Source organism: Callospermophilus lateralis, chromosome 10, assembly GCF_048772815.1.
Source record: "Callospermophilus lateralis isolate mCalLat2 chromosome 10, mCalLat2.hap1, whole genome shotgun sequence".
Classification (NCBI taxonomy): Eukaryota; Metazoa; Chordata; class Mammalia; order Rodentia; family Sciuridae; genus Callospermophilus; species Callospermophilus lateralis.
Window position 1 is genome coordinate 17,438,369 of NC_135314.1, and position 23,792 is coordinate 17,462,160.

General features: G+C 36.8%; 1 protein-coding gene across 3 annotated transcripts in view; it reads right to left on the minus strand.

The window, feature by feature from the left end:
• Nucleotides 1–20,437: 20,437 nt before the first annotated feature.
• Nucleotides 20,438–23,792, minus strand: part of Gabpa (GA binding protein transcription factor subunit alpha) — a 33,217-nt gene continuing 29,862 nt past the window's right edge. For all 3 annotated transcript variants that reach the window (XM_076868671.2, XM_076868670.2, XM_076868672.2), the window contains exon 10: nucleotides 20,438–23,788. In XM_076868671.2, coding sequence (XP_076724786.1) covers nucleotides 23,560–23,788 — 229 coding nt within the window. In that variant the 3' untranslated portion in view covers nucleotides 20,438–23,559. The remainder of the gene's footprint in view (nucleotides 23,789–23,792) is intronic.

Consider the following 23,792-nt stretch of genomic DNA (forward strand, 5'->3'; position numbering starts at 1 on the left):
GTGCCTCTGAAGTTTTCTTTTTTTCTTCTTCTTTTTTTTTTTTTGTACTGGGGATTGAACCCAGGGGCACTTAACCACTGAACCACACTCATAGCCCTTTTTATTTTTTATTTTGAGACAGGGTCTCACTAAGTTGCTGAGGCTAGCCTTGAACTTACAATCCTCCTGCCTCAGTCTCCCAAGTCACTGTAATTACATGTGTACACCACAGCTTCTGGTTCTGGTGTTTTCTTTAAAAAAAAAAAAAAAACATGCTGAAGTGGAGGCTCCTCTCCAAATGTGCACTTCTTACATTAAATTTAATAAGATGTTGAGATTCTAAATTTTGAAACATTAACACCATGCACATTTGTCTTGTGTATGTCTCAAAGCCCTACATTGGAGAGATTTTCAGGCTGAAGTTCATATTGATTTCTAGGTTATTAGCATTATCAGCAATAGTGATGGTATGTGAATTTATTCCAGCTAGATTAGAAAATTACTATTCAAGGATCAGGAGCCCTGGAATGGTGAAAAAATCAATGCATGGCTGTTGGTCCCAATTTTCAAAATGTTGGAGTTATCATAAATTCTCACTTTCCTATAGTTGGGTTTAAGACTGTATAGTGCCAACTAGAAAGAACTTTAGCATTTTTTTCAAAGAGGGGTGCCATATGCATATATATGAGTCTAAATACAGACATTCACACACATGACTCCATAGCACCAACATCGAAAGAGAGTTCTGTAAATGAACATCCTAAGTGCCGTTCACGTAGGACACTCTTTATAGATTTCTTTTTAATGTCCCTGTTTCTAGCTACAGAATGCAAGTCGTGCAAAGAATGTTATAGAGCTGCTTGCTTGGCATAAAGAAGAAGTGTGAAATCCATAAGCCCTTTTATGCTGAGAACCAAAACAAAGCAACACCTCGGGAGGGAAGTATGTTGTACCGGAGAGAGCACTGGCTTTGCAGCCAGGTGAATTTGGATTGGACCTTCTCATGGGGATTTTGCAAACTTCTCTGCACCTGCCTTTTTCTCACCTGTATGAAGATTCCGGACCCAGAGGTGTCAATATTCTTTGACCAATGACAAACCCAGGAACTACAAGATGTATGCTATTAGGAAAAAAATTTGTAAGAGGATGTATGAATAGGAGAACAATGTTTCAAAGCGAGTTGAATGCAATGTAAACTAGACATCCAGATAGGCCTGGGCTTGTTACCTTCCTAAGAAAAGCAGCTTAGCTTTTTCAGGCCCAACACATTCCCACACAGTGTCTGAGCCATAGTGACATTTACAGTCATCATCACAGCAGCCTGGTGTCAAGTATTGTGATCTCACAGACAGGGAAACCAAGCCCTGGTCAATCTGCCTCCAGGTATACAGGAACAAAATCAGTTTTCTATTTGTTTAAGCCCATTATTTGGCAGTATTCTCATTCCTCTGAAAAGCCAAAACTAAGTGATATAGTAATGTAATATCCTATATTTTCTAAAACCGACCTTATGCAGCCCACATGCTTCTTACCTTTCTTCCAAAAAAAGAAAGAAAGAAAGAAACACCTAGATTTCGTTCAGCTAAGCAGTTTTTGCAAGTCTTGGTCCATGCTGAACTTTCACTTTTTTGATGCTATTTCCAGTGGTAGCTCTCTGTCTTTTCTCTATGTCCTTGCTTTTGTATCCCTTTTACTCCTGATCTGTAAAAACAATAAACTTATTTATATCCTGCCCCATTTGGAAGTGGATAGGAGGCATCTGCTTAAAGATCTTAGACAATTTCATACTCAAGGAATCAATATGCCTTGCTTGAGTCTTAGCCATGTCTGATCTCAATAAGTGGGTAGTTAGTGTTATTCCAAAGCTTTCTATGAGAGCAGGTACAGCCAACTTGCTTGGTAGTGAGTTCACCTGCCAAACCAGATGTTTAGTTTTTTTTAAAAAAAAACATTATTTTATGACAGTTTTGGATCCACAGGAAAATAACAATGATACAAAGAGTACATGCCTCATACCCAGTTTCTCCTACTATTAGCATCTTACATAAGTATGGTCCATTGGTCACTATTTTTTCAAGAGATGGGATCTTGCTGTGTTGCCCAGGCTGGCTCCTGGACTCAGCCATCCTCCTGCCTCACCCTTTTGAGTAGCTGGGAATACAGATTCAAACCACTGGGCCCAGTCATCTGCCACAATTATTAAACAAGTGGTGATACACTATTATTAACTGAAGTTCAGCTTTTCATTTCATCCATTTCCTCTCTTGATTTTCTATTTCCCATTAAAATGATTTCTGCTTAGTATTTATGATATTCTACCTGTATGCTTCAGCCTTAAATTATTCTTTCTCTAGTTTCCTAAGATGGAAGTTTAGATTGAAGAGCTAGATATTTAGATATCTCTTTGCTTCTCATGTTGCATTTATTTCCCTCTGAGAAGAGCTTTCCCTGTAACCCACACACTTTGATAATTGTATTTATTTAGTTCAAAATATTTTTAGTACCTCTCAAGACTTCATCTCCAACCCATGAGTTATTTAGGAATATGTTAATTTCTAAATATTTTGGATTTCCAGGTCTATTTCTGTTATATATTTCTAGTTTAATTTTGTTATGATTTTTATTTAAAAAAAATTTCCAGGTGTGCCCCAAGATCGATGCTTGGTATGTATTACACCCTTATAAGGTTGGTGTGTGTTCCATGGAAGAAGAATTATCAATTAGACACAGCTGACAGATATTCAGATCACCTAAATCTTGACTGACTTTCTGAACTATCAATTATTCAGACGACTGATAAAGTCTCCATGTATATTAATGGATTTGTCTGTCCTTACAGTTCTATCAGTTTTTACCACATGTATTTTACCATTCGGCTGTTAGGTGCATAAATGACGGTTTTGTCTGCCTGGAGAATTTCCACTTTATTGTTATACAATGTCCCCGTTTATCCACAACATTCTAGACCAGTCTCCATCTAGCGTGGTGGCTGGGTTCCAACTGTGCAAATATGCAAGCCGCTGCTTCTCTGGAGACCTAAGTCTGGACCTGGCACCCCGCATCCCTTGGACCACATTCCGTTGGTCAAAGCACATCACAAGGGCAGCTCAAGTTCAAAGGAAATGGAAATAAACTGCTCTTCTCCATGGGAAGGGTGGCATGCACACACAGGGACAGCAGGAGTTTTCATGAGGATGTTTGTAGACAAGTCCACCTCAGCATGCTTAGGTATTCAACAGTGTTTTCTTTTCAGCGAGGAGTAGGACATTATTGGTACAGTCCAGGACTTTGAGTACTATTTGTACACTTTGGTTTTGAATTATGAGTTGTTTATAGAGAAAACTGCTGTGAACATTTTGAGCCAAATGGAGCAGCAGCTGAACATGATCATTGATCATGTTGCCCATTTCACCTCCTTCCTTAGCATATAAAGGATATTTCTAATTTTTAAATGTTTGCTCTAAAGTACAGTACACATTTTTAACTAATCTAAGTCTACTGTCAGCGAACACTATACCACCTTACATGTAATGCAGGTATCTCATTATAGAATATCCCTAATTCCTCCCTCTCTTCCCTTGAGATATATTTGTCATTCATTATATTTATTTCAGTAATCGCTCAATACATCGTTACTGTTATTACTTAAACAAAATTATTTCTTTTAGCTCAAGAATGTGAAAAATAAAAAATTTGATTTTACCTTCATTTATTCCTTCTCTGATAATCTTCCTTCTTTATGTCGATCTGAGTTTCTGACTTAATTTTCCTTTTCCCTAAAGAACTTTTTAAAACATTTCTTCCAGGGAAGATCTGCTGGCTATAAATCCTCTTAGGTTTTGTTAAAAAAAAAAAAAAATGTAGGAGACCATTACTTTGGACTAAGCTCCTGCACCAGGAGACCCAGCCAACTAGACTAAAACTCAAGGAGAGCTGGGGGTATAGCTAAGTGGTACTGCATTTGCCTAGCACGTAGGAAGCCCTGGATTTGGTCTCCAGCCCCAGGATAATAAATCAAAAATGAAAATGGAGTCACCCATGCTGAAGTTCCATAGCACCAAACCCAAGCTAACTTGTTATCTTGTCCATGCAATCAGGATTAGAGAGATAACCGACAAATGTCCCCCGAAACACAAGTATCAATTGGCATGATGATAAAGTTGCCTCTGCCTTAATCCTGGCACACAAAAAATAACCAAAGGTCACTTGATACTACCCAATCAATTATTTTTCTCTTCTGTCTCCCTGTTCCTGCCTTACAAGGAAAGTACTTTGAAACGACCATAATATACTTCTTGTTCTTGGTCTCTGCTTTTTTCAGGCCTTCCCTGTCTATAAAACCAACCTTCTTGCTTGATTCTTTGGAACATTTATTCTCTTTGATAGAATGAAGTATTGATTGAGTCTAGAATGAAAAATATAGCCAGTTAAGGGGCTGGGGGCATAGTTCAGTGGTACAATACCTGCTTAGCATGTTCCTAATTCCAACCCTAGCACCACAAAAAATCCACACACACACACACACACACACACATACATAACATCTAGCAAGTTAAGATCTTTAAACTACGTTATTATATCTTCTGACTTTTGCCATTGAAAAAGTCTTTATTTCTCATTCATTTTTGAGAAATAATTTTGTGATCAAAAACAATTCTAGGTTGGTGATTTTTTTTTCTCTTAATAAATTAAATATTTCACTCAAAGTCCACTATAATTCTGCTTCTTGTTCCTCTATAGGTGAAGCTCTTTTGTTTGAAGTCAGGATTCTTTCAAAATTTCCTCTTTGTTTTTGGTTTTCTGTGGTGTGAATACGACATGTCCTATAGAGATTTTGGGGGGGGGGGTTATAAAGCTGGTGTTCTCTGAACTTCCCAGGTCTGTGGTTTTGTGTCTGTCATGAATTTTAGAAAAGTTTTCTTTTTTTCTTTTGGTATTCTAGTTATGTGTATTTATAACTTTCAAAGTTGTTCTGCAGTTGTTAGATGTTCTTCTTCATTAAATTCAATTTTTTTCCTTCTTGATTTTCAGTTTGAAAAGTTTATACTGACAGATCATCAAGCTCCCTGATTCTTTCCTTTGCCATTTTCAGTTCTTGATAAGCTCCTCTGCACTATTGTTACAGTGAGTTTTTTGGTTTGCTTGTTTTTTGTTCTTCAATCCGGGGGATTGAACACAGGAATGCTCTATTTCTGAGCTATATTCCCAGTCTTTTTAATTTTTTAAAAATTTTAAGACAGGGTCTTGCTAAGTTGCTGTGGCTGGCCTCGAATTTATGATCTTCCTGTCTCGGCTTCTTGTTCAGCTGGGATTGTAGATGTGAGCCATGACACCGAGTTATTACACTAATTTTATTCCTAGCATTTATTTTTCATCCTTTCTTAGAGTTTCCAACTCTCTGTTACATTATACAGCTGTTGCTGAGTATTGTTTACTTTTTCCATTACAGCCCTTAATGTATTCAAAAGTCATTTTAAATTACCTGAGTAATAATTCCAAAATTTGTTTATCTAAATTTGGATCTGACACCTTTTTTCCTTTTAGCTTGTCTGGAAACTTTTTTTTGTTGTTGAAAGCTGGCCACAATGTACTAGATAATAGAAATTGAGATAGTAGGGCTTTAGGGTGAGTTTCTTAGCTGATGTAACCAGAAATTGAGTGGTGTCTAATGTTTGCTGTAACTGTATGTACAAAAAACTTCAAACTCCTCCAGTGTCCTGTAAACTTTGGGTTTCTCTTGTAATGGGGACTGAGAGCACTGGCTCTTCACTTGTGTCTGCAGATGTCCAAAAGGTAACGAAAAGCAGAATGAAATCTTGCCTTCGTTTTGCATCTCTCTGTCTTGCTACCTTAAACTTTTTTTAGGTTAGACCCTGCTCAGCTCTGCAGGTAGACTCCGTTAATCACTTAAGACATCTTCATTTAAACCTGTCGATCCTGCCCTTCAAGACATCAAGATAAAACTAACTGAGGTATTTTCAAGATTTACAGGAACATCATAATCAACAGATTGTCAAAGATCAGCTTTTAGATTTCCATTCCAGATCACCTAAACAATGCCTAGATATCTTCAGTCATTGACCTGGAACTGAAAATATCTTGCCCTTGTGTCTTTTCATTGTCCTTTTCAGTCACCCTGAATTCCAGGGGACAAGAATCAAAACTACCCCCAGGCAGGAGAAACTTTGTTTTTATTTTATTTTTTGGTGGTGCTGGGGATTGAACCCAGTGCTTCATGCATGCTAAACAAGCACTCTGCCACTGAGATGTATTCCAGCTCTTTTTATTTTATTTGAATTATTGTTATTATTTTTTTATCTTAGTCCTTTTAAAATTGTATTTTGAGACATGGTCTACCTAAAGTGCCTAGACTGATCTCAAACTTGCAATTTGTCCTCAGCCTCTCAAGTAGTTTGGATTTCAGGTGTGCACCACCATACACAGCTCAGTAGTGTTTCTCACCACTGAAAAGACTCCAATGGCGGCCCTGAGATAACGATCAACTAGGCAACACAGCTATGCATACTTATTCCCATGCCCCTGCTTTTGTTCTTCCTATATAACTGCAAAGCTCTTGTTAGTTCCTTAAGGAACTAGGGATTCTTGGTCCCTTTGGTCCTTCCCAGTATGGTTATACTGAATAAATTCCTTTCCTACTTCACCATCATTCTTTCCATTTGGCTTTTTTGGGGGATAGCTGGACCTGGTCTATTGGGAACCATTGAAGCCAACCCCCATTCTGGCCTAGGACTTAGTAACACTCAGAACTCTGCTCTATGTTCTCTGAGAAAGAATCAAAAGAAAAAGTTGGAAATCAAAATCTGCAACAATCCACTGTTACTGTATTGGAGGTTATCGGTGTAGGGAAGAGAAGCTGTGTATAACCTTCTGATTAAATCAGGATTTTAGTGACCCTTTCCCTGGGCTGTCACCTCCACCAGTGTTCTTTTTAACCCTTTTCTGAAGTAAAAAGCCCAGAAGGAGCTGGCGTGGAAGGAATGCCTTTCCCCAGTTGAGATAAGGCTCTGGTAAAGACCTTCCACTTCCTTTGTTAAGGAGAATGTGAGAGAGGGCCTAGTCACTGACCTAACAAACACCATTTCATCCCTCTCTGATGACTCCATTTGTTTCGCAACTTTTATTTTTTTCCTTTTAAGCTATTTCTTTCTGCAGTTACTCTGGATCTCAGGAACAACTGGGCTGCTTGATAAGCATTTTTATGATAAGGAACTGAAAAACCAATGGCGAATCTGGCAGAACTGGTCACCCCAGGAGATTTTCCCCTTAAGCAGGAGCAGTCATCTCAGGACAGGAACCAAATCATCCCCTCAAGCAATGATGCCCTTCCCAGAGCTCCACAGAACCAGTCCTGGGGTAGTGACCAAGCAGACCGTGGCCTGACCAGCATGACTTACTCTGTCAGCTATGCAAAGCCCCCAAACTTTGCCTTTCTTCCCCCTTCTACAACCTGACAGTTTCTGTCAGTCCCTTGAAGACAGATCTTTGGTCACTGTACCCTTCTATCTGTTCTTCCCAGAGTGCACACACTGACTAAAAGCTCAGTTCTTGCCCTTCACCCCTCTCACCTCTTTGATTGGCTTATTGGACTGGTGGCTGGGCTTGGTCTGTGGGGACCTCTGCCCAAGGACTCCAGGAACAAATGTTCCAGGTTTGCTTCACAACATGCTTCACGATGGTTGCTCTTTCTCTCCTTCTACCAGAACCCATGGGGGTTTTGTTCACTTTTCATCATAAGAACCTGATAAGATTCTTGGGGCAAAACCTATGAAAGTGTAGGAGTCCCCTTAAATTGAGCCCCAGAAGTTCTTCACTCAAGCTAGACCACAGGCAGCCTTCAGCAGTTCATTGAAATTATCGTATAAGTGTTCCTACCGTTTCCCGCTCTATCCGCTATGTGAGTTGAGCAGATATTAGCTGTGACTCTGGATTCACTTGTTTCTCCGTATTCAGGGTGGTAATTTACCTTGTAACCTCAACTACTTGATGTTTCCAAGAAAAGTCATTGATATTTCAGTTTGTAGAAGTTTTTCTTGTTGCGGGGACAGGAGGGACAACTTGCAAACCCTTTACGTGTCAGAGCTAAAACCAGAAGTCCCCCAGCTATTGATTTTAATTTCCACATTCTTCCAAGATCAAGAAGATGCTGCTGCAAATGTGACATAATATTCCCACAGTAATGATTTATCCCAAGTACAAGTAGAAATATTTTCAACTTGCCCTGGTACTGTACCAAAAAAAAAAATTAATGAAAATACATCACATCAGAATGCAGAAGTTTAGGGCAAGAACTTCATGCTGCCTGTAATTTTCTGATGTGATTGTCACATTTAGACTACTTGTTCTACCCCAAGGCTATAGTTATTCCTTTGCCCCTGCCTTCATTCCTCCATAGCCAATGCTGAATATCACTGAGAAAGTTTATATATATATGCTGACAACTCTGAGTCATGAAATACTTTTATGTGTCTTTTTGAACTTATTCCTACTGTGATATAAAAACCACATTGTTACATTTCTTACTCTACTTTCTGTGAAGTTCAACACTTAAAATTTCTTCTCTTATTGTAAAACAGGTCCTGGAACTTTTTAGAGTTAGGACTGATACTACAGTGTAAAATTTCCAGAGGCACTGAAAAACTCAGCAATTGAGAGAAAAAATATTTTAATGCTATATTTTTGGGTAATTACCGAAAAACTATTATAACAAAATATAATAGTTTTTAAGGTCCAGGATATAACTCAGTGGTAGAGCACTTGCTAGTATGTGTGAGGAGGCACTGGGATCAATTTAAAGTACTGGAAAAAAAAAGTTTTCAATAGCATCAGGATCAGTACATTATCTTGTCCAAAGATTACAGATCCTTCACACATGAGTCACACATGGAACCCGATCTCTTATTACAGCATAGCTGAGACAGTTTGAAGCCTTTAATTAGACTTCACTAAAGGTTCAGAGGTTATAGAAAGTAATCTCAAGGCAATACTCAGTGGTTTTATTTTAACTGTCAATGAATATGGATATGACTGCTTTCAAAGCTCTTCAGATAAAAAAGTTCTCTAGTGGGTATCCTGACCTAACCTGCATGAGGAAAGAGAGGGTCTTATTCTCCACCCATGATACCCTTGAACTTTTCTCCTGACATTGGTGTCCTGGGCTACCTGTGAAAGAATTACACAGAAGAAAAGGCCTCCATCCAACTACCTCCCTACCAAGTCAATACAAGGACTGAACTCTTAGTTCTAATTTTCTTTGGCATGACATCCTTTCTGGGATGATTGATGGGAGACTAGCTTCTTGGTTCTGTTGTAGGGACAAACGAGGCAAGGCACCAAAGATAGCAGGAAACGGTTTTATTTGGCTGCAGCCAGGTTCAGAGGGCACAGCTTTTGCTGTAATCAATTAATCCCCTGAACCCTGAGTTCAGGGAGTTTCAGAATTTTATACCCAGCGTGTAAGGGGAGGGGCTCAGAAGTTCACAGTCTGCAGAAATTCACATAAAAGCAGCTCTTTCTTTCACTGTTCTGGGCAAGTTAACTCTTCAAGGACAACACCTGAGAAGGGGAGAGCTTCTTCTCCCCTTTCTTTCCTCCCCCTGCCAGCTGTTACCATGGAGCCCATTTGTAACTTATCTTAAAAATGTAGTCATCTCTGTGAAGCCCCAGCTCAAGGCCAGAGGCCTTGTTTGCACATTTTTTCAAAGTACTATACTGGACACATTTGTGAAAAACCAGTAAGGGGGTGTCCAGCACCTGGAGAGCTGGTATCTTCTCAGCCAGTGGCCAAGTAAACAGGGCAACATGAAAATAGGAAGTTTATCTACATTGAACTCTTTTGCAGAGACTCTTTTGCGGACAGTCCTAAAATTAGTCTGGGTGAAGATTTCTGGAGAGGCCCAGTTAAGATTTTTCAGTGGAGAAAGGGGGTGCCACTTTAGTTCAACAAAAACCTTCAACACAGGACTTTGGACTTGTAGGGGCTCAATTTGAAATCATGTCCAAACATATTAATTCAACACCAAAGTGTTTCTCCAGGTATCGAGGGTTCTGTTACAATAGCCCCACAGGCAGGAAATCAATGGTATAGATGAGGCTTGAGGCTGAATACACCAGGGAAATTCCCATTCAAAGAAAAGCTGGCTGTTTCTACCAACATCTATGTCTCAGCTCCTGATTGCTTATGGACAACTTCTGAAACACACACACACACACACACACACACACACACACCTCCAAAGAAAAGCATCATTGATCATAAGCATAGTTGTAGTTTAAATCTAAAGAAATATGATTAACTATACAATGCCATCCTACCTCTTTAGTTCCCCCCACCCCTCTCTGTCTCTCATTATTATCACATTGACCTTTCTAAGAGTTCCTCTTTCAGCTTAAGGTATCTATTTAATATATGCAAAGCTTAATAATCCCTCCTTTTGCAGAACAGAGCCCTCAGGATATTTTTAGTTCTTCACCTCCTATAAGTTTTCTACCATCACAATGAAAGTTTTGAAAATACTGGAACCAAATTTTAGCTAGGACACTATGATATAATCACTTTGTCCTTTATTTTGGAAGATCAGCACCTGTTACTAATAAAGATGTCAAGATTTTTGAGGTCCTAGAAATAAGGACAAATTTATGAGAGGTTTATAAAGTAAAATGTTTTTGATTTTAAAGGATACTCCTTTATTCCTTGATTGGATCTTTATTACCTCTTTTTAAAAATAAACTGTTTTCATTAAATTATGATGATATCATAAGTGGTCTTTTTAACTCTTGATTTGGCAAAATAAAAATTTTGAAACCACTGTTGTCTATTTAGCGTCATTGTTTTGAGGCTTGTTGTATGCCAATGGATTGAGTTGTGTCCCCTTGCCCTGCAAATTGATACGTTGAAGTCTTAACCCCAGTACCTCAGAACTTGACTATATTCACAGAGCCAATTAAGTTGAAATGTGCTTTTGAGAGTCGGCTCTAACCCAATATTGCCAGTGTCCCACTTGTGAGAGGAGACCAGGACACAGAGAAGGAAGAACATGTAAAGACACACAGAAGATGGCCATCCATGCACCACAGAGAAAGTCCTCCAGAGAACCTTGACCTCAGACTTCCAGCCTCCAGAATTGTGAGGAAATGTTTCCATTGTTGGAGTCACCCAGTTCACGGTGCTTTGCTGGCAGACTTACAAAACCAAAACATTGTTGTCTTTGAAATTTTACCCTTCTATGAAATCCTCAAGTCTTGGGAATCTCACCTCAATCTATTATGGGTCAGTTTGTCTTGAAAATGGATGCGCAGGGGTCACATGTTCTTCTTTAGCATTTCTTAGCACAAAGTGGATGTTTAATCAATATTTATTGAAAGCTTAAGATATGGAAAAATTTCCCAGAAAGATCTCTGAGAAAATTCTAGATTAAGAAAGTGCTTCAACCCACACCCAGCAGACAGCAGACAAATTGGCAAGTGTCTTACTCCTAACACTTAAAACCAAATTGGAAAAAGCAAGAATCATTTTGTCAGAATTTGCTTCACATGGACCATTTTTCTTTCTAGTGTTTATTCTGTGAACATGAGTCAACATTTCCTTTCTCTCTTTTTTTTTTTTCCCATTCTTTATTCTACTCTTGTCATTACTACAGTCCTGCTAACCTGGGGGTGGGGGAGGGCTCCTCCCTGTCTCTTCCTTGGGATGAAATTATCTTGCATATCATTTTAGGTGATAATCTAAGGTCCAAAAAATCCCATTCAAGGTCATTTACATTCGTGTCCTAGTCAAGGCCACATGTCTGCAGGTCTTCCGTGTGCCTTTAAAACTTATTTCAGTGTTTCAGTGTTTGTGAAATACAGTTGAACGTCTGTATCCTAAGTTCCATGTTAGCAGATTCAACTGAATCTGTAAATAGAAAATATTTGAAAAAACACTATACTTGTATTGAATCTTTTTTTCTTGTCATTATTCTCTAAACAATAATTAATACCTCATTTACATTGTATCAGGTATTAAAATCAATCTAGAGATGATTTAAAATATACAGGAGGATGAACGTAGGTTACATGAAAATACTTTCCCATTTTATATAAGGGACTTGCGTGTCTGTGGATTTGGGTATTTGTGGGAGGTCTGAAAACCAATTCCTGTGAATATCAGGGGAAACTGTACCTGTGGGAGCACTGAGACACTCATTTTCCCTCTTCCTGTCTATCTCAGACCTGAGTGCCCTCCCTGTAAATCCCCGTAAATTCTTTCTCACCACTGTCAGAACTGACCTCGTCAGTATAGTCCTTCAGCATTCAAAGTTGTTGGCAGAGACGATGGGCTGAACATGCCTGGATTTCTCTGGCAGAATTTCAAATAAACGTTGTCCCTGTACTGATGGTTATTATTGGCTCCTAGGTTTAAAACAGAACAGAGATTCTTAGTTGATATGGTTTGAACTGACTGTAATACTGATGACATCTCACAGGCTTGCATGGAATTTCCGAATTTCCTCCAGCTTTTTGAAATTTTGAAATCTCCTCCACCACCCCCCCACCTCCGCCCCCAGGAATCCAATATCTTTGACTTGGAAATCTGAATTTTCCCTATTTAGGGGGGGGGGCAGGAATAGCCCTTTTGAACCCAGGGGTGCTTAACCACTGAGCCACTCCACTACTCCTTTTTATATAGAGACAGATCTTGCTAATTTGCTTAGGTTCTTGCTGAATTGCTGAGGTTGGCTTTGAACTCGAAATTTTCCTCCTGGGATTATAGGAGTGCGCCACTGTGCCCAGAGGAATAGTCTTTTTTTTTTTTTTTAATTTTTAAAACAAGGCTAAAAGGAAAATAGTGGGGAGTGATATTGGCCAAATTATATTGTTATATTATGTGTATGTATAAATATGTAACAAAAATCCCACCATTATATACAAGTATAATGCACCAATGAAAAAAAAAATGAAAAGAAAACAAGATTAAAATGTAAATTATCAATATGTTAATTATAAAAATCATCTTTCACATAAAGTATGCCAACAGAAATGGTCTCAAATGAGATCCTCCTTGAAAGATCACAGTTTCATAGAGGCAGGTTTCATACCAGCAAACATTTGGTAACCTCAGTTCAGGCACTTTCCACTTGTGAATATTGCAATACACTCTGCAGGAGTGTTAATGAACACATCTGTTTGCCTTATTGCACAGCTGAATAACATCTGAAAACAGATCTGCTTTCCCATTTCAGAAAAGTTCTTGCTGATGAACAAATATTTAGTTACATAAGTTCCTTTGCCTTGCCATTTAAACAAACACTGAAAACACGAGGACATATTATTTACTTTGGAACCATAAAGTGTCCAGGAAGACATTTTTACTCTAACTTCTGTTAATTTTCAGACTCTCTGAACCATGTCTACTGCTTATAATAGGCAACCTGTCCTTGCTTTGCACTCCCTCTGTGATCTCTCCTGAGGTCCTGCAGGGAGAACCATAACACTAGCCATGGCTGGAAATTTAGCTGAAGGGGTTCATTTACAACTTTCTACACAGCACAAAAGCAAAACAAAAGGCTATAATCGCTGTTACCTCCATGTACTGCTGCAAATCAGAGTGCAGAAAGATTTACTGGCTATGTCATTGCAAAGACAGAAATTTCAATAGCTTCCAAACTTATTATGACTTTGTGTTTATTTTGCTGACTCATACAAGATCAGATAAATGCACTCACTCGGCCACTCTGATTGTTTCAGAGAATCCTGAAGTCCTATCTTGTTTCCCTCACACATTTTGCTTCATCCCCCCAAGTACTGATGGGCGGATGATTTAGTGTTATAAATACCAAAGGGCCTCAAGAAATCAAACCCGTGCTGAAAAGTAGGTGAGCAAGGCAACCTTTCCTCCTGCCAGAGGGCAAGCTAAGGACCCTTGCTAGCAAGCATCCTGGGCTGGTAGTCTGCCTGCTTTTATCCCTAATACAGCACTGCCCTTCATCCTCATTGGAGGAACTTAGGGTCACAATCTACATGATTAGCTAATTTTAAAATTGGGGCATGCAAAGGGAAGGGCTATAATTAAAATGGCTACAATTGGGTCTTATATCCCAACTAAGGCTAAATATTATATTCTGAACATGGACTTTCTATTTCTCACATTGTCACATCAATAAATTTGTCTCCCCTGCCTTACTGTTGTATGTCTAATATTAGAGATATCTTTTTGCCTCCTCCAGTACTATTTTTTGTCAGATATTTGAGATACCTTTGCCATAGTGACATCAACTGGAAAAAGTTGGAATTGGAATTTCCAAGCATCATGGAAACCCCCAAATTCATACTTTTTTTTTTTTTTTTTTTTTTTTGCACAGAAGTTCTGATAACAGTAGCCAGGCCAGGGAAACTTCCTGAATCCCAACTGGCCAAATAGACAATTAACACTTAATACTTTCTGAATTGAACTTTAATGGAATAGTCATTCATTTTTTAGGCAAATGTGCATTTTGAAATATAAATCTATTGGTGAAGACACCAATAATGCACTGTAGTTAAGAAGCTTATACTGTAACAGTAGTCTACTTCATGCTTTGAATAGGGCCCTTGCTGCTCTGTCACTAAATTTTTTTTTTTAAAGGGATATGCTTCTTTCTCTTCCTCTCCCCTTCTTCCTCTTCCCTAATCTCTTCCTTCCTAGTCTTCTCCTAATGATACAGGTGTTGAGAATTATATCCGAGTCCCGTTCCTCTGGTGTTGAAGACTGAAAACCTGAGAAACACAGAGGCAAGCACAAAAAGTTTTATTTAGAGGATAGAACAGGGGAGGGGGAAATGAGGACAGGAATGGTAGTAGAATGAATTGGACATCAACTGGAAAAAGTTGGAATTGGAATCTCCAAGCATCATGGAAACCCCCAAATTCATACTTTTTTTTTTTTTTTGCACAGAAGTTCTGATAACAGTAGCCAGGTACTAGAACGGTAGTAGAATGAATTGGCAGTAGAATGAATTACTACCCCATGTACACAACCTGTACAATTCTACATGGTGTAACAACCGGAAGAATGAGAAGTTACACTCCACTTATAAATGATGTGTCCAAATGCATTCTTCTGTCATGTATAGCTAATTAGAACTCATTTTTTTAAAATCAAGGAAAAATATAAGTCTTTTTGGCAATTGGTGGCTGGAGGTGCTGTTTACTGAGAAAACTGGGAAGAGCAGAAATGGGTTGGAAATGTAAGTATTATTTTTGCCAAATTTTAATTGAAATCTCCTATGATACACTCTTTTTTTTTTAAGAGAGAAAAATTTTTAATATTTATTTATTTTTTAGCGGACACAACATTTTTGTTTGTTTGTGGTGCTAAGGATCGAACCTGGGCCACACACATGCCAGGCGAGTGCGCTACCGCTTTAGCCACATCCCCAGCCTTATAAGCAGTTAGAGATATTCTTGGAATCTGAGAAAGGTCAAAGCTGCATATTAAGACGTTCAAGTTACATGCATGACTAATAAAGTTATACTCCTCTAATGAAAGGTGGAGGAAGGAAAGAAGGAAGCCTGGCCCTGAACCCCAAATTAGGGTCCAGTGTGAGGTGGAAAGATCAGGTGAGCTAGTTCTAAAAACTGTGTGTTCATGGAGGGCCTGGTCAATTCACCATGGTAAAGGTGATGGAGGACGGAAGAGGCTGGACACCTGAGGAATTTTCAGGGAGCAGTTTTGTTGATTGCAGGATCCAGAGGGACTATCACCCAAAGCATTTTCTGGACCAAGAGTCTATAAATTCTTTGGAATTTATACTCAAAATATATATATATATATATTTTTTTTTTTTTTTTTTGGTGGGGGGCTTGGAGGTTTACATTTTGGCAGAATCTACATAAAAGTAATTTTTTTCTTTGAGTTTTCAGAAAATTTTGCTCTCTCTCTTTCTCTCTCTCTTGAATACTCAGAGGTTTTACACATTTTACCACAAAAGCAGGAGTAAATCAGCAAGTCCAGGGTTAAACTTGGCTCTTGCATGACAGAGCAATAGGAAATAGAAATTTCTAAACACACTGAGCTTTTTTGCAGAAATCTTTGCTGATATTCTGTTAACAAGAATAATTATGGTGAGGGTCTTCTGGGTGGGGGTCTCTGGCCTGCTTCAAAGGAAGATAATTTGTGGAGGCAGAGACATGGGAGGAAAGAAAAGATGAAGACAAAGACACTTTCAATCAGAGGGAAGAGAACTGTCCCCAAAGATACACTAATTTGATCTAGCTATCAACTCTTGAGGAATGAAGGAAACACAGAAAGATTTGTTTCAGGAAACATTGTTTATCAATATTAACTCTTTCCAGTTTCTTAGATACTAGTAAGTAAGCAAAAACTGACTTTCCCAAAGGAGTATATGCATTTTCCATATGGATCTAATTTATTCCCAGTAGGTCCCACTGGGTGATAACAAATTCAATCATAGATCTCTGAGAGAGAACTGGAGGCACAGATGTCGCTGCTGACTTGAGAACCAAAGAGCCACAGGAAATACTTGCATCTTCACAGATGAAATGTAAATGTAAAAAACGGTCTTAACTTTGATTTATCTTCTCAGAGATACATGACATTGTTTGTTTCTCAGCAGGAATTAGATGTGCTAATTTTTTTTTTTTTTTTTACACTACAAGTAGGTCGAGAAACAACTTAGGATTCTAAATAAATATCAGGGAGAGGTCCCCACCATACCCCAAAGGCATGAAAGTTTATCAAATACGTTTGACGGACTATTTCAATCCCAAATCTACTCAGGCGAATGATTTCACCTTTGAAAGTTTACTGACTTCCGTTTTCTTAATTCTTTTGAAGCTCACTGTTCCCAAATATTTCACTGATAGGTTTTTGTCCTGAGATTTTTGACAAGAACTTGTCATAAGAACTATTTTTGGCAGCTGCGTTTTTCAGTTTATGAAATAAGAAAGGTTGGTATAAATTTTGAGTCTTAGCTGGAGGGTAATCCTGCCCTTTCTAGAACTATATAACAATAATCTTGACTCGAAAAATGAAATACCACAGGTGATCTGATCTTCACTTTTTCTAACCAAAGCATTTGATATTAGTTAATATGTTCTCATAATGACATTTGGGATATGTAAGAAAAAGCTAGAACATAAAATAATTCCCATGAAGTAACTTCTTACTTTGATCTTATGCTATAATATGTCAAAATCAATTATATTAGGGCTGGAGGTATAGTTCAGGAATAGAGTGCATAATTAGTGTTCAGAAGGGCCTAGACTCAATCCCCAGGACCAAAATAAATAAATATAAAATTTTATGACAAGGATTAAGCACTAGCCAGGTGTGGTGGTGCTTGCCTGTAATTCCAATGACTCAGGAGGCTGAGGCAGGAGGATCCTGAGTTCAAAACAAGTCTTAGCAATTTAGCGAGACCCTGTCTCAAAAGATAAAAAGGGCTGGGATGTGGCTCAGTGGTTGAGTGCCCCTGAGTTCAATCCCTAGTATGCGTGAATAGATCGATCGAGTAATCGATCAATCAAGGTCAGCATAGAGATACAAGCATACCCATGTTTATAGTGGTGCAATTCTCAATAGCCAAGTCATGGAACCAGGCTAGGTGTCTGCAAATGGGTGAATGGATAAAGAAAATCTCTCTATCTCTCTCTCTCTCTCTCTCTCTCTCTCTCACACACACACACATACACACACAAAATGGAGTTTTACTCAGTCATAATGAAGAATGAAATTATGTCCTTTTCAGGAAAATGGGTGGAACTGGGGAGCTTCATGTTAAACAAAAGAAACCAGACTCAGAAAATCAAGGGGTGTATGTTTTCTCTCATATTTGGAACATAAAGAGAAAAAAAAAGAAAAAAGGTGATCTCGTGAAAACAGAAGGGAGATCTGTAGAGTAGAGGAAGGAGATTAGGGTGAGGGAGGTGAGGAGAAGGGAAGAAGTACTAGAATTTGAAACTGATCAAATTATGTTATGTGCATGTATGAACTTGCCACAATAAAATCTACTATTCTGTATGGCTTCAAACTTGTGATCCTTCTATCTCCCAAGTACCTGGGATTAGACGTGTGCACCACTGTACCCAGCTTTTTTCATTTGTTCTTTTTAGATATATATATATAATAGTAGAATGTATTTTCAATACATACTTGCAGTAAAACCTCCCATTCTTGTGGTTGTACATGATGTGGAATTATACAGGTCATGTACTCATATATGAACATAGGATATTTTTCATTTTTAAATGAAGTGAGACCAGTTTCAATGCACAAGACTGGATTCTTTGGAGGATACTTTTTTCTTTTTCAGATCTTTGTGCCTATTTAGTGGTATATATTGTTAAGACGCTTACACATAAACAAGCTTTACCTGATCCTCTCAACAGCCCTGCACTGTAGGCAAATGGATGGAGCTTAGAAAACAAAAAATGGAAGAACACAGAGGTTAATGATGAACCCCAAGTTTTTGCATTTGGTTAATGTCAAAACTGCAACCACAATTTGTTTCTGATCTTTCAGGATTGAAGGTGTGTAGTAAATGTTCTAATTCATACATTTATGCCAACAAGACAGATTTTAATGATTAAACTATTTCATTTAAAATAAAATGTCCTTTCTATTTTTGTGACCTCAGAGCTGAAGAAATAACCTTGTCATGGGGTTCTTAATGCAGAACTTCCTTTCAACCATCCAATGAAGTTAACATTCTGGTTCAACCAACATCAATGTTAAGTTTATCAATATACTAATAGGTATTGTAACCTTTCATCCATAAAGTAAAACCAAGAGTATAGATAGGAAAGCTGTATGGAGATTTTAAGAGCCAAACTTTTGCATAAATAGACTTATTAAGCAAGTGAAATAGTAATTATAGATGTATAATCAATAACTTATCCAAGTGTTTATTCCATTCACACATAATTACTGTGATGTCACCTATAAAAACAGCATAGGTGTTAATTGGGTGTCATTTGTATCAAAGAGTGAAAATACCAAAACTAACTAACTTGTTAGCAGACATGAGAAAGTAAATTCCTCAGATTACAGAGAAATTTTCAAAGAACAATGACATTGCCAAAATCAGTTAAAAAAGACATTCCTTGTTTGATGACAAACTATTTAAAGCAGCAAAGCCTGCCTGTGAACTGTGGTATATATACACAATGGAATATTACTCAGCAATAAAAAACAATAAAATCATGGCATTTGCAGGTACATGGATGGAGTAGAAGATAATGCTAAGTTAAGTTAGCCAATCCCAAAAAACCAAATGCCGAACGTCTTCTCTGATATAAGGAGGCTGACTTATAGTGGGATAGGAAGGGGGAACATGGGAGGAACAGGTGAACTCTAGATAGGGCAGAGGGGTTGGAGGGGAAGGGAAGGGGCATGGGGTTAGAGATGATGGTGGAATATGATGGTCATTATTACTCAAAGTATATGTATAAAGACATGAATTGGTATGAGTATACTTTGTGTAGAACCAGAGATATAAAAAATTGTACTCTATATGAGTAATAAGAATTGTAATGCATTCTGCTGCCATATATAAATACAAAATTATTTTTTAAAAAAGAGGTAAATAAGGACTAAAGTAAAGCTACTGACTTATGAACTCTTAAAAAAAGTGGTTCTTATCAACAAAAAGTTCTAAAAGCAGTGTCCTAAAGCAACCAGTTTATTAGTAAAAAGCATTCTAAACATATTCTTGACCTGTAAATTATAACTGTAAAGCTATACACACAAAAAAATTAAGTCTTGGACAACAAATTTACCACATTGTCTTAGTTGATGATTTTCATCACTCCAAACTAGATAAATTTGATTGCATATTTTCAGACAATTTATTTCACACAAATACTAGCTGCTTGTTTAAGCATGTCAAAGTTTGATCACTGTTTGATCATAAATAAAGGCACAAGTGATGTTCTCCTCTGAACCCTTCCCATTCCTCTATATTCTGGACCTGCCTGAAATATCCTGTTGCTAGTCCACCAACATGAACAAGTGATTTAAATTAAAAAAAAAACAAAAAACAAAAAACTAAATTAAGGGTTTACAGCTTAATAATCAACCTTCCTTTGGAAAAGTATTTAGTCTTATCAGTTCACTTGTTACTATTCCAAAACAGTTTGGCTTTCTGGATGAGATTTCACTCATTTTCCTAAAGACTACACACTTACTAATTTCAGTGGAATCTGTTCTTCACAAATTGATAGTCCCCTTTCACCTCAGTATGTGCTTGCTGGGTGCTGGGTATCACCATACTCAAAGTTTTTAAGAAATATATTAGGAATCATACACACACCACATCAGAGGGACTATTAGACTTTCATCCAACCAAACATCCCAGGAATTTGAGACTATTGTTTTCATGAAAAAATATTTTAACAACACAGGAACATATTGTATAATAGCTTTATTTTTCTCATTTTACTATTTTTACATTTTATCCACAAATATTTATCTGAGTAAAAATAGAAAATAACTGTTTTATGTAAAATTACAAAAAAACCACAAAGAAATACATAATTGTTATTATGATAGTATAAGTGTCTTTATTTAAAGAGTAAAAATGTATGCAAAAATCTTCCTCCCTTTTACAAAAGATTGAGAATATTTTTTTCCTGGCAATAAGTGAAATATTGAAGTGTTAATATTTTTATACCCTTTAGATCTGAAGACATTGTTAGTCACAGGTTTGTTTTGCAGTTATGAATTTTAAAACATTTTTGTGCTATTTCAAGGATATACCTGTTCTTTATATGAGGCAATAGCATAAAATGAATGCAAAAAATAGCAGACCTCACCAAAAATATTTAGAGGCACAACCTTTTAAAAGAATTTTATTAATGAGTATCACCATTAATCTCGGGAGAAAACAACTAAAATTTTTTTCCTAACTAATTTACATGGATCGATATCAAATGGATATGGGATCAGTTGACTCAAGTGAAAATTCCACACTTAGCAATTATGCTTAATTTGTTTGATTTTCCAGCACCAACACATTAGACTTTCAGGCTTCAGGCTAGTAAGATACATATGAGAGTTGGCTCTATGCAAACCTCACATGAAATATAAGTTTTTAAACACAAGTGAACATTATTCTTGTACTTTAATAAGGTACAGAAAAATGATCCAATTTTATGTCTTCCTTTGAATATATCTCACATATGAAAACTTCATAAAATAAAGAATGAATAGCATGAATTGTATTTTCTTTCATAAGTTGTTTTTTAATAGAGAAAAAGACTACTTAATTGTTAACTTAATAAAGACAATGGAATATTTTATATACAAGTTGACACAAGTAATGAAAGCTTCTTGAATCAGTTGGAGAAATCAGTCACATTACTTATGTTATGGTGCACAAAATGGTGAAGAAAAAAGAAACAGCATCAGATCATGTATGAGACCTGTTCACATTACGATGAACAGTAAGAACTGCCAAAAGAAGACAGCAGATAGACTGTAGTTTTTAAACCCTAACCTCCAAATCTTATAGGAGACAAAAAATAAATCTGATTTTAGGGATCTAGAAAAATGTATTTCCTGACTATAAAACATACATATAAAAATGAGACATAAACAAAGTCCGTCCTCTTGGCTAAAAACTTTTAACATAATGTCTCAAAAACGTTTTAAATCTAAAAGTAAAATTTTTAAGCTCCTAATTTAACAGAAGAGTATACTTTATTATTTTTTAAAACAGTAAATGACTTGTCAACTCCCTAGGCTGTAAGATGAGACAAAATGTTCTTTATAGATACCTATTTGTTATCTGACATTAGGGCTTCTGTATTTCATTTTGTTATTCCACTCAGATATTCTTCAAATAATAGTATCCAAATTGCAAGAATAACTTGTCAGTCTACTGTTTATAAAACAGTAAAAAAGAAAGGTACAAATTTTACTATTTTTTAGGTATTTTTGCAGAATATTAAAGGACTTTAAACAAAATAAATGAATAAGGGTTGCAGTCCTTTAAAACAGCTAAAATTGTGACTTAAGGTTACCAAAAAAGTAGAACAAGAGATTTATCTTCCTGTCTCTAGGATCCCTACTTCCTGACTCATTCCAAACCCTATGTAGTATTGGTAGTACCACCTGGCCTGTTATTACCACAGCCCTTTCCTCCTACTTTGTCAACAATAGATATTAAGTGAGCTCTTCTGAGCCTATTTTGGGGGATGAATTTAAAGGAAATTTACAAGGAAGAAGGTGTATGAAGTATTTGAGGATCAACTTGCTCCAGTCAAAAAAGCTATTTGCCAGTCTCTCATATCATGATTCATGCATAATCCCTTAAAACAAACAACAAAAAGAAAAGAAAGGAGACTTTTCTAGCCATTTCTGTTTAGTGTTAGCTCATAAGTAAGGAAAGATTTATTTAAACATTTTTAAATAAATTATTTAATAAATTCCCTTTTGAATATCTTTATGCCTTCATATACATGTGCATATGTCTAACGAAGTCAACTGGACATGTATATGGATATTTGTACATAACACACAAAAATTAAAAGTGGGAAGTTTCATTTTAAAGACTGCCTAAATAATGGAGGTTAAATTTTCCTTTTGTAACTATCTGCAAGTAATTTACTAACTTTTTAAAAGGTAAAGTACTGCTATTTGATTTAAAGTCTTCATTTCATCAGAAACAGGAATATATAAGCTGCTTTGCATAATAAATGAGCACTGTAGATTAATTAAAAAAAAAAAAGAAAGTCACATCAAATCAAACTTTTATTTTCTGGTTGAGGTATACTTTCTCAGTTTTTTTTAAATCTCTGACAGGAAAAACAGAGATCATTTCAGAATTTTTGTAAGAGTTGGTTTATTAGAATTAAATGCCTCCTTCAAAATAATTTAAATTCTTGGTCTGACATAATGAATAATCTATACAGAAAACCCTTAACAATGGCTTGAGTTAAGCCAGATTTAAACCTGGATCTCCTTCTTTAGCATTGCTCTTTGCTAGTCAACCTCCTATTGTCCTTTACTTGCAAATATATAAATTACCTTAATAACCTGATACTCTTAGCTTAGTAATTTATTAATATTATTATAATTTTATTTGATTTGAATATTTTAGCTCTGCTTGATTAGATGAAACAGGCACACATGCTTTAGCTGAGAAATCTATTTTCTGGTTCTATGTAAAGCAACATCTAAAGCAGCAGAGAGAGAAAACAAGTTATATTTTCAAAAATAGTTAAGCCAGACTGCTTCCTGGAGTACTTCATTTATGTTTCATCTTCAGATGCTACTGGTTATTTTTGGTAGGGCTAGACGTTAATACTGACCAGTTTAGCTTTCCTGTTAACAAACTATCCCACAATGAAGCTGCTTTCAAGCGTATAACATTGTGGTGATCCTTTAACATACACATATTCTAAAATATATGCTCAAAGTAAAAAGATCCAAATTCACAAGAGTATGAAATATTTATAAAAAAATCATGCATCAGATTGTACAATCTAGAAATAAAAGAAGATTCAAATTCAGTAATAAAGGTAAGAGCGATGCTTGCTCTAGATATTTAAGAAAGACCTTAGACTCCCAGAAGGTCCTGGGTCTCAGTTATCCTTTTCTGTTTGTAGAGAAGCAGCAGCCAGAGCTACTGCTGTGACTGGTTGGGCAATTCCATGGAGCTGCATCTTTGCAAGTTTCTTCTGTTCACATTCTGTGACCAAACGGTTCAATTCTGCTGCACTGTATCCAATAAGAGTCTTCAAGTCACAGACAAACTTGTACACAAATCTCTTTCCTTGAACTTTACAAATCATGTCCCCATCATAATAATACCTTT